This window comes from Lepidochelys kempii, chromosome 1 (assembly GCF_965140285.1).
Source record: "Lepidochelys kempii isolate rLepKem1 chromosome 1, rLepKem1.hap1, whole genome shotgun sequence".
NCBI classification, from domain to species: Eukaryota; Metazoa; Chordata; order Testudines; family Cheloniidae; genus Lepidochelys; species Lepidochelys kempii.
Genome location: NC_136380.1, coordinates 61,090,322 through 61,102,529, shown reverse-complemented (window position 1 = coordinate 61,102,529; position 12,208 = coordinate 61,090,322). Strand labels below are relative to the sequence as shown.

The following is a 12,208-nucleotide window of genomic DNA, read 5'->3' as shown; positions in this document are numbered from 1 at the left end:
CAGCACCCATTGTCATTGGGTGTAAGCACAAGGGGGTGGGCTCGGTCCTCACTTTATCAATCAGGTTTCACATGGGGTTTGCTGGTGGGTGCAACCCCGCTGTGTGTGTGTGTGTGTGTATAAAAGAGGGCTCAGCTGCAGGAGCCCAGCGCTTTTCATTAGTAAATCTCAAAGTGTTTTACAAAGGTCAGAATTATCCCCATTGTACAGATGGGGAAATTGAGGCAGAGCGGTAACCGAGGCACAAGTGACTTGTCCAAGGTCTCCCAGTGCCAGAAAACCCAACTGCCCTGAAGAAGGGCATCATTTGGTTGGAGACACAGGGGCAGTGCCCGCCCTCCCCCCAGAAGAGCCTACTGTGCACATGGCTCTGTACGGGTCTGGAGTGGGGAGGGTTGAGACCTAAAGTCACCCCAGCAGCCCCTGTAAATAACCCCGGGGACAAAGGTCACCTCAGCTCAGCCGCGCTCCGCCCCTCCCCCGCCCCATCGTGAGCCGGCACTGACGGGCAGCCCCGCACCGCTCCACCAATGGGAGGACGGGGCGCGGCTCGCGGCGGCTCGGGGGTTGGCGGCGGCGCGCGGGGCGGCCTACGTAGGGCGCGGGCTGGCTGCGGAGGGTATAAATCCGCGGAGCAAAGCAGCTGCCGCGCCGTTTGATCCCGAGACCTCGGCGGGCCGGCGGGTTTGCTGGGACCCAGCGGGGCGGGCGCCGCCGGTAAGCGCGCGTGGGGGAGCGGAGCGGGGCGGCCGGCCGGCCGGCCGGGGGCCCTGCCCGCGTGTGGCCGGCTGGGCTCTGGCGCGTCGCGGCCCTGCTGTGGGCACCGCTCCCGGCTGCCCGCGGGAGCCGCTGCGCCGGCGTCTCCTCGTGCTGGAGCCCGGGTCTGAAGCACCGTCCCGGCGGCGCCGAGGGGGCGTTTTCTCGGGCGGGCTCGTTGACAGTCCCGTGTCCGGCGGGTGCCGGACACTGGCCGGTGCGCGCCTCCAGCCGGCCTGCTTTCCCTTCCTCAGCCCGCGCTTTTGTCACGTTTGTCTTTACAAGTTAGCCTTGCAAGGAGGCTGACTGACGTTCCTGTTGTTGTCCCCCCTCCCTCCACCCCCGAATAAAAGCTTCAGCTCAGCTTTCTTGGGTGAAAGTGAAAACTGCCTCAGAGGGATGTGTCCTTGCCTCGGTGCCCCGCTTCACGGCATGCGTCGAGAGAGGTGCTGCCGTTCGGCCTTGCTTTCGGCAGCAGAGATCTCCTCTCCTCCTGGTGCCTTCCCAGTTTTTCAGGGGAGAGGACTAGGACAGGCTATAGGCTGACAAGTGCAGGGAGCAAAGATGGCTTGATTTTGTACCACTTGTCTTTGGAAAACTACTAACATGTGCTGTCAGCTCTGTTAAAAACCACAGGGATAATAGTGAGAGCAGGATGAATTCCCATGTAGATTTGGGCATTGGGTAAAATATTTGAAATCTCTGTCTAGTAGCTTTTTCTTGTCCTGAGACCATTGGAAAACTGGTGTCTCAAATAATTCCTGCATAAAATAATGTGATAGGAGGGTCTGCTTTCAGACTTGCTGAGAGTCTGCTGCTTCCATTAAATTCATTTGGAGTTCTGGATTCTCCACACTTCTGAACATAAGGCCCAAGATCAAGAAGGTTTCTTCCTTTTTTTTTTTGCTTTGGCAAATATGGAAGATACCAACACTAGTGACTATGTGCCTCCCACCCTCCCCCGTCAGATTTATAAAATGAATGTTGCCTATAGAGAAGGTAGGTCATGTATTGTACCCAGCATTTTTCATAATAAAAGAACAAGCACATTCAGTAACACTGAAATGCAAATATCTAGATATTTGTATGCACATACGCTAGTAAGCCAATGCTACCTGTTTCTTGGTTGTAGAGTTAACTTTTTCATTGCAAAAGAACAGACCCAAAAAATTCAGTAATGACTTACTTAAAAATCACACTGGATATGAAGCCATAGTCCGATTAATATTCGCTCAGCTAGAATTGTAGAAACATGGGAGGGGAGGCACTTTTTTTATCTTAAAGGTCAATCATAATAGTATTGAGTTCTGTGCGCCTAAAATTATCCCTGATAAGTATTTGTCTTAGCCTTTTACAATCAAGGTATTGGTAGTCAAAACGGTTGTTGAATATCCCGATTCAGATCCAGATGTGTGACAGCATTGTTAACTGTCTTTCTCCCAACCAGAAAGTCAATTAAGTATCACATTCTTCTTCTAAATTTTCTGAAGGTTAATGTTTTAATTGATAATGCATTTGAGTTTGTTTTAAAATGTTCTGTTATAAGCATGCCAAGCTTCCTAATGTGTAACACAGTGCTTTGCTGTCTACTGTACTGTGACACACATAGTCTAGATCCCTTGCTGCTGTAGTAAAAAAATAAATGCATTTGAGGGAGGAATATTAGTAATAAGTTCAGAATATTGAGCAATGTAGTTCCCCTAAAAATACTAAGATTTTGTATCTTTTGAATACCTAATAAAAGCCATTGCTGCCTCTTGTAGAAAGAAGAATCCAGAAGAATGTCTGCACTGAACTGGAAGCCATTTGTTTATGGAGGCTTAGCTTCAATCACCGCAGAATGTGGTAAGAAGTTAATCTTCTAACTGTTTGCATGACTTATTCTACATTAGGAGGTTGTTTCAACTCTCAAATGTATCTAATGTGAAAAATAAAATAGCTACTGCAGTAGATTACTAACTTGCATTTAAAGTGCTTCCAGAAGAACTTAAATTTTGAAGGGCTATTGTTGCTTTTTGTCTAATGTGTATTGTTGAAGGAAGGGAAAAAAATAGTCACCAACCCAATTAATGATACTCAAGTGTTTTCATATTGCCAAATAAAAGTTTGTCATGTTAACTTGTTTTTTTTAAAGAAAAAGGAATTATTTGCTCCACGATATCCTAGAGCACTTCTTAAATTTTTATTGAAGGGGGAAGCCTTGAATGCTGGATTTTTTATGTGAATGTATGTGGAGATCTGGAAGTGTGGTACTGGAAATAGTACTGATCTTATTGGCTTTAGGTCTCATGTGACAAGTAGTTTCAATTTAGTCTGTCGAATTTTTGAACAGAACTTTACAGATGTTAAAGATATAGAAAATAGAAATAACAGCAGTCAAGTAAATGGTGAACTAGTGTTGCATCTGCACTTTTTTATATGAAAATTTTCATGGTTATTTATAGCTGTCCAATACAGTATTATGATAAAATATGGTAGTGATCTCATAAGAGGTTAAAATGCAAATAGAGATTATAGGGGATAGATGTGAGGAAGCAGCCATTTCTTCCTCAGGCCTCAAGAGAATTTGTGTAACATGTTATCAGGAGCAATTTTTTTTGGAAGGAATCATTTTCTTAAGATTTGCAGACAATAAGTGCTCATATGGTTTCTGATTCCCAAAATGTTTGCCCTTGTGTACAGCTTGAAACATCTAACAGTAAAATAAAATCATGATAGCCTTTCAATTCACTTACCATGTGTATAATTTAGCATGCACACAGTCTAGATTGGCTGAATCACATTTTTCACTAACTACAAGTAACACAACACATCAGTGCAACTACAGATATGAACAAGGATTGCTTATGAGTAAGGGTCTTCAGAATTTGGCTCTAAATAGGTGCAGTTTAAGAGCAGACTCCCAAAGTTAATTTTCTGTGAGATTATACATCAATAGCTGTGTTGTTACTTGTAGTTAGTGAAAATGATCAAGGGGATTTGCAGGTCCAGGCCTTCAGTTTCTTATGTGGTTTGTAGCAGAAGTTCCTGTTTTGAGTCTATATAACTTGATATTGAAGCACTGGCTGCCACTGTAGAGCTCTCCATAAAGCCATTTGAATGTAAACGACTGGCTCTGTTAGCCTGCAACTAATTATACATTTTCTTTAGTCTTTAGAAAACACTGAGGTTCTGCATTATGTTAACATTTTGGTTTATGATGTATCTGCTTTGGGTAGACAAATGTTTCATGTTAAATTAATATACTTTTTCCTCCCCTGACTTTAAGGTACTTTCCCAATTGATCTCACCAAAACACGTCTCCAGGTTCAAGGTCAAACTAATGATGCCAAATTTAAAGAGATTCGTTACAGAGGAATGGTGCATGCACTAGTGAGGATATGGAAAGAAGAAGGGTTGAAAGCACTGTATTCTGGGTAAAATAAAATATACTTTATGTAACCAGTTTGCATTTGTGAATTTTGGGACAGTTTATGAAAAAATACTGTCACATACAATGGTATTGGATTTTAACTAAAAAAAAAAAAAAAAAAAAATTATTGCCCCACTTAAAAAAGAGATCATGAGGGAGAGGCAGGCCATATCTGACAAAGTATTTGAATAGAAATGGTTCAGAATATAGGGCATAATTTCAAAGTACAATATTTTTACATCATGGTAATTGCTGTGTGAATGGCATTTTATTTTTTAATAAACTTTACCCACTGTAGTAGAAGGGAGGTTTTTTGTAGTTCGCTTTGAGATCGTAGGTGTACTGTTATAACTGTAGTTCACAATGCATTATATTTTTGGAAAATGCATCCGAATAGACCAATAAAATACCATATAACTTCCATGTAAGTTATTGTGAAAAGTCATTTTTACTATTATATCATACGATAAACCCTCTATCAGCTAATGTAAGTCAGATACTTCATTTCATATTAGTGATGGCAAAAGTAAATTTAAATCCCAACTTCCTTCACCAAGTGATAACTAACTTCATTTGTGTGGTGGTGTTGGGAATCCATTTGTAGGGTTAACATCTCTACTGAACTGATGATTAATACGAGCATGAGCTAGCATAGAAATGAAGAGTGAGTGTGGTACGTTTGTATTAGAGCTTAGGTGTAGTAAACTCGTAGTAGCAAAATTATCTCATGTCATAGTATATCGTCGCACATGCAATGCATCAATTATAACAATAGCAGTAAAAGTCCATTTGACTTTCACTGTTGTGATTTTTATAGGGCATTAGATTAAAAAATCCTGTTTCTTATGAAATCAATGATTACCTTATTTTTAAGAGATTTGTTTTCCTACACAAAAGTGAAAAACTGGTATTCTCTCATTGTAGCTGACATAATATTGAAACATGCATGTGCTGTGCATATATGTATTCAAATGTAGCTTTTATACTTTAGCGACATGTTTTAAACTCGCACTGTTAATGTCAGGCGATACTTTCAAAGTACCACATCAAGTTACAGAAAATTATAATTACTGTTTTAATACGTTATTCAGAGAATATCTTTTGTTCTGTATACATTGATTTTTAGATTTTTAGCTCGTTGCCAAGCAGGAAATGATTGCCAAATCAGTACCAGTGTTCATTATGGCAATCACTGTGGTCAGGGTTTTTCCTCAGCCCTTTTAAAAGGGTCGGTAGTACCACCGCACCTTCATTTCTTCCATGCTTGAATATAATTTTTACTGCAGGCCTTCCCCCTATCTGTCCTGGTTCTGAAATCATCTGGTTTAAGTGAACAAACCTTTCACTTTTACTGTATACCCTGAGTTCAGCCTATCCTACTCTTAAAAATTCATTGAATAAACCGTATTTCTGGGTCCCGAGACTTCAGGAAGCTTTGAATGTATACATTATCTGCTTCTTCCTATTTTTATAGGATTGCCCCTGCAATGTTACGCCAGGCTTCGTATGGAACAATAAAAATAGGCACTTACCAAAGCTTGAAGAGAGTGTTTGTTGAGCAACCAGAAGGTGAGCGGGTTTTTCAGCTTTGTTACGACTGCTTGCTAATATATTTCATCTAAAGTTGTTTATATTGTTTCAATATCAGTCATATGATGCATACATACATTGTATTGTATCAATGAAATGTATGTATGCATCAGCTTTATATTCATTTCAAAAATGCTTCTGCAAATGAAATTCCAACAAAAATTGAGCTATCTTAAAAACAAAAAGAATTGACTTTGAGGGTTTGGCTACTTACTTTCAACTGCCTCTTTCATTAAAGAAGGTAAAGCATTGACTTGCACTTGATGTCTTATCACAGTGTAAAAGCCTGTGGCTGAGAATTTGTTTTTGCTTCTGGAAATAGATGAAACCCTGGTGGTAAATGTATTGTGTGGCATTCTTTCGGGGGTGATTTCATCATCTATTGCCAACCCTACAGATGTTTTGAAGGTAAGTGATCTTTTTTATCAAGTTTCTATTTTCGGCATAGGTTCCTTTGTATTCTTGAGATGAGAACAGTCTACTGATAAGAACATAAGAATGGCCATACTGGTTCAGACCAAAGGTTCATCCAGCCCAGTAGCCTGTCTACAGTGGCCAATGCTAGGTGCCCCAGAGGGAGTGAACCCAATGGGTAATGATCAAGTGATCTCTCTCCTGCCATCCATCTCTACCCTCTGACAAACAGAGGCTAGGGACACCATTCCTTACCCATCCTGGCTAATAGCCATTAATGGACTTAACCTCCATGAATTTATCCAGTTCTCTTTTAAACCGGGTTATAGTCCTTGCCTTCACAACCTCCTTGGGCAAGGAGTTCCACTGGTTGACCTTGCGCTGAGTGAAGAAGAACTTCCTTTTATTTGTGTTAAACATGCTGCCCATTAATTTCATTTGGTGCCCCTAGTTCTTATATTGGAACAAGTAAATACCTTTTCCTTATTCACTTCCTCCACACCACTCATGATTTTATATACCTCTATCATATCCCCCCTTAGTCTCCTCTTTTCCAAGCTGAAAAATCCTCGCCTCTTTAATCTCTCCTCATATGGGACCCATTCCAAACCCCTAATCATTTTAGTTGCCCTTTTCTGAACCTTTTCTAATGCCAGTATATCTTTTTTTTGAGATGAGGGGACCATATCTGTACACAGTATTCAAGATGTGGGCGTGCCATGGATTTCTATAAGGGCAATAAGATATTCTCAGTCTTATTCTCTATACCTTTTTTAATGATTCCTAATATCCTGTTTGCTTTTTTGACTGCCACTGCACACTATGTGGAAGTTTCAGAGAACTATCTACAATGACTCCAAGATCTTTCTCCTGTTTAGTTGTAGCTAAATTAGCCCCCATCATATTGTATGTATAATATTTGGGGTTTTTTCCCATGTGCATTACTTACATTTTTCCTCATGAAATTTCATTTGCCTTTTTGTTGCCCAATCACTTAGTTTCATGAAATCTTTTTGAAGTTCTTCACAGTCTGCTTTGGCTTTAACTATCTTGAGCAGTTTAGTATTGTCTGCAAACTTTGCCACCTCACTGTTTACCCCTTTCTCCAGATCATTTATGAATAAGTTGAATAGGATTGGTCCTAGGACTGACCCTTGGGGAACACCACTAGTTACCCCTCTCCATTCTGAATATTTACCATTTATTCCTACCTTTTGTTCCATGTCTTCTAACCAGTTCTCAATCCATGAAAGGCTCTTCCCTCTTATCCCATGAGAACTTAATTTACATAATAGCCTTTGGTGAGGGACCTTGTCAAAGGCTTTCTGGAAATCTAAGTACACTATGTCCACTGGATCCCCCCTTGTCCACATGTTTGTTGGCCCCTTCAAAGAACTCTAATAGATTAGTAAGACATGATCTCCCTTTACAGAAACCATGCTGACTTTTGCACAACAATTTATGGTCTTCTATGTTGTTGACTATTTTATTCTTTACTATTGTTTCAACTAATTTGCCCGGTACTGATGTTAGACTTACCAGTCTGTAATTGCCAGGATCACCTCTAGATTCCTTCTTAAATATTGGTTTTATATTAGCTACCTTCCAGTCATTGGGTACAGTAGCTGATTTAAAGGACAGGTTACAAACCATAGTTCCGCAATTTCACATTTGAGTTTTCAGAACTCTTGCGTGAAAGCCATCTGGTCCCAGTGACTTGTTACTGTTAAATTTCTCAATTAATTCCAAAACATCCTCTAGTGACACTTCAATCTGTGACAATTCCTCAGATTTGTCACCTACAAAAGATGGCTCAGCTTTGGGAATCTCCCTAACATCCTCGTCCGTGAAGACTGAAGCAAAGAATTCATATAGTTTCTCTAGAATGACTTTGTCATCTTTAAGTGCTCCTTTTGTATCTTGATCATCCAGGGGCCCCACTGGTTGTTTAGCAGGCTTCCTGCTTCTGATGTACTTAAAAAAAACATTTTGTTATTACCTTTTGAGTTTTTGGCTAGCTGTTCTTCAGACTCGTTTTTGGCTTTTCTTATTACATTTTTACATTTAATTTGGCAGTGTTTATGCTCCTTTCTATTTACCTCACTAGGATTTGACTTCCATTTTTTAAAAGATGCCTTTATCTCTCACTGCTTCTTTTACATGATGATCATTGCATGCTGTGTTCTATTGCTTCAAATATACTCACTTTGAAATTACTTACTGAGTAATTCAGAGGTTCCTGGGGAAAAACTGAACTGTAGAAATTTCCCTCCAACCATGCTGGTCAGCTGGAGGCATGCAATTTGATGAAATCCGTGTCCTTGGAGGCAAGGAGAAACACTTGATTGATTACTTTTTTCTTGCTTCAGAACACAATGAACTACTAAAGTGCTTTCCCCGCCCCCCTTTTGCTCCAAACTTGACATGCTGAAGCTGTACTCTAAATTTAAAGAAATCAGTGTAAGTTGACCTGGACAACTTACAATGCTGTTCATTTGGAAGTATGTAAAGGACTACTTACCAATCACTGACATCCAGAAATCTCTAGGTTGGAAGAAGCATTAGGGTTCTAGAAAAAAAATCCAGTAGGTTAGGATCTCTATTCTGTCACCTATGGAAAAACTAGTAGCACAGTGTCCCTTTGAAACAATGCCCCTGCATGGTACATTAATGACTTAAGCAGAGTGCCACTTAGTGAAATCACCAACACCACATTTTCAGCAACTGTTTTAAAATTTGTGATTATCTCCTGTCCAAGTACTGGTAAGGTTGATCCTATTTAACTTACAAGATCATGGCCTGAGATTACTTGGCTGCTTCTGCACATGCTAAAGTTTTCTGAGGATTGAGGGGAAAAACGTTGCTTTTTACATAGTGCCTAATTTTAGTCCTCCTTCCTTCAAATAAAATAGAATGAAAACAAATTGTTTAAAACTTCCCATTTCATAGAAGGGGTAGTGGAAGTATCAACACAGGTAAGCCTTTATTGGCTCTATTCTGGAATTATAGCATACAATGTGACAGAGGACAATACCCCGGACAAACTTTAATGAATTAAGTTAAATGTCACTGGAGTTCATTGTATTTAAAAATGCAATTGTTTGCGTTAGAGATTGTGTACAACTTTTTAGGAGGGTGATGCTAACATAATTCTTCTGGTTATTGGCCCTTTGAAGCTGCCTCTGCAGAACTTCATATATACTAGGTCAAACTGGTTTCTCCAGGAACCAATGGACAAAGAAAGATTTTTGGATAAATAGCCTGGTTTTAAACAGGTTCAGGGCCTTTCTAACCTGGAAACAGACAGGACTTCTGGTCCAAGGTGGGTCCCAATCTTTAGGGAAGGGTTGGAAGGACTGTGATCTACTGAGGGCACATAATCTGAGCACTTGTTCTGAGTTGAAGGTGTGATCAATTTATGACCATAGGGAGCACTGCTATGTGGGTGGGATTTGAAGGACTAATCACCAATTAGAATACTTGTTGTAGTGTGGGGGTGATCTCTGGCAAGCTTTTTAGCATGCACGTATGTTTTCATGTTTTTAGTGTTTTCTCTGTAATGCTTTCTACCTTAAGAATAAATCTGCTTGCTTAGAAATAGCCATGTGATAACTCACAACTGACAATCACACTGTACTCTCAGGTGAGACTTGAATCATGCCTGCTTACAGCCTCTTTCTGAGAATCACATGGTCAGGAGTCTGTGCAGCCTGTAAATACCCCAGTTAGAAGGGAGAGAGATGCATGTCTCCCCTGAAGAGGCAATGGTTGGGGAGCTGGAAGCCTAGAGGGGTGTGCCCTTGCTGGATTGTAGAGGGAGAATACAGCTGCAGTTTCCCTGAACTTGTGACAGGCTCTATTCTGGAGTGATGATATGCATGCTGGGCTGGGTGACAACACTAACTCCTAAAATTAGGGGTGAATTCTCATTTGCTTGTCACACTTACCATGAATCCAGCAGTTTGTCCTTGAAAAATCAGTCTTTAATTTCAAATCCAAAAAGTAAAGTACATAGTTCTTCCCAGCTGAAACTCTCATCGTATTGACCTTTTGTATTAAGATGTAGCTGGTGAGTTCAAGGGAGAACACTGTAAAGGACACCATGCAGAAGTCTTCTGTCAATCTAATCTACATGTTAGTGCACCAATTCAAAAATAGCAGTGATTTGTGGTAACTAATCTAAAAGCTAGTTCAAATTCAACTGTTCCAAATATAGCAGCTGCACTTGAAGGATAGCTGATATGTATCTACAGATAGGTGGTACTACCATGATGCAGTCAGTCCATACTTGTATAGTTAAGAAGCAGAGATCATATTTTAAAAATGTTTTAAACTGTAATGTTTTGCAGTGCCTCTTCATAATGTTGAGAAACTAAACTAAATTATAATTTTCAGTGTTTGAAAACTGATAACTGCTTTTTGTTTTGGGCTGCCTTAGATCAGAATGCAGGCCCAAGGCAGTGTGATTCAAGGAGGAATGATGGGCAATTTCATACAAATTTACCAAAAAGAAGGCACTAGAGGACTATGGAAAGTAAGTTCTTCAGCTATTACACTAACTCTTCCGAGGTTGTTCTTGCAATAGTAAGTTTAAAAAAAATATCCATTTACTGTTCTACATATTGTTGCATATAGCTCTGCAATGTCTGCCAAAATATTGGTGTAAGATGTACCTAAAGTTGTATATATGTATATTAATATTTTTAACTGCTATATTACTTGCCATTCAAGGATTTCAAAAGCACTTGAGAAGTATTAATCTATGTAGATAGACTCATCACCTCTTTGGAATATTATCTCCATTTTACAAAAAGTGTAGTGTACAAGAGTGAGAGTTTATGGACATACTAGGGCATTGTTCGGGTTACTTTGGCATGACCCGTAACTCTTCACTTCCTGGTTTTCAGAGGTTTGAATGTCACTAAACTTGACATTCTGGAAGGGTTCAAGACATCACTGAGCAAAGTTAACTCCAGATTAATGAAGTTTCTTGTCAGCGAACTTCCTAGTTTGAGTAATTTTTTGTAGGAGTTAGTGGTCATTTACGCAGTTGTAGTTATTTCATAGGTTTGCAGTTGAGATGCTAGCACGGCTGGTGGTGATGTCTAGCTCACAGCATTTTTCATCAGAAGATCACAAAACACTTTACAAAGGAGGTTAACAACATTATATTGTTCACCCAGCAGGTCAGTGTCATAGCCAGAAATAGATCCCAGGTCTGCTGAGTCGCAGTTCCTTGGCTCGGTCTACTGGGCCACATAGTTGTGATTCCTATATACACTTCGACCTTCCTATGCACGTTGTTATAGTGGAATGGGGACAGTGGTCATGCTTTGAAATGTTTTGGAGGATATAACTGCTTACAGTTTTGATTCCTCTCATCAGCTCTATCAGGAGTTTGGGACAAACTGTGTCTATTACATGGCATTTTCAGTAACTAAGCAAGTGTGAGAAGACTGGTGTCTGTCCTTCTCCACTCTTTCCCCACCATTCCCTGCAACATCTAGCCCCAAGCCAGCATCTAGCTCACCCTTCCTTTCCAGTCCCATTTAGCCATTAGCACATAGAAGGTTGTTCCTTGCTGCATAAATATGATGTGGCACTCCCTGCTGCATACACATGATGGGCAGCACCTTACTGGAGGATTCCACACTTCCTTGGTTAGATAGACTGGGCCCCTTTGCCCCTGCTTCAGGCAGGTTTCCCCAGCTTTCCCCTAACCTATCTGTTCTACCCCATGCAGGGGAGTCACCTTGACACATTTCCTAGTTTTTTTAGAGGTTTCAATTTGCTTTATCTTCAGGAGCCCCTTGATCCTGTCTCACATGGAGAGCAGAGAGGGGCTCCTATCCCCATCTGGTAGAACTTTCCCAGATCCTGGCACGGGGGGGGAGGATGGGGCGCTGACAGGCCCCCTGCCTCCCATTCCCTCTGACTTGAGCCCCCAACCTCTTGCTCACCTCAGCCCCTCCCCCACTCCTCTGCCTCTAATCCTCCCAGCAGTTGTTTGCAGGTGTATCTTATTTTCTTCTCAGA

The 12,208-nt window shown here is 40.8% G+C and overlaps 1 protein-coding gene across 1 annotated transcript in view; it reads left to right on the top strand.

Annotated features, from left to right (window-relative positions):
- Positions 1-567: 567 nt before the first annotated feature.
- SLC25A30 (solute carrier family 25 member 30) overlaps positions 568-12,208 on the top strand; it is a 21,552-nt gene continuing 9,911 nt past the window's right edge. Inside the window, exons 1-6 of the mRNA XM_073344736.2 lie at positions 568-717; positions 2,520-2,601; positions 4,025-4,172; positions 5,643-5,737; positions 6,081-6,166; positions 10,611-10,706. Of these exons, the coding sequence (XP_073200837.1) occupies positions 2,538-2,601; positions 4,025-4,172; positions 5,643-5,737; positions 6,081-6,166; positions 10,611-10,706 (489 nt within the window). The 5' untranslated portion in view covers positions 568-717; positions 2,520-2,537. The remainder of the gene's footprint in view (positions 718-2,519; positions 2,602-4,024; positions 4,173-5,642; positions 5,738-6,080; positions 6,167-10,610; positions 10,707-12,208) is intronic.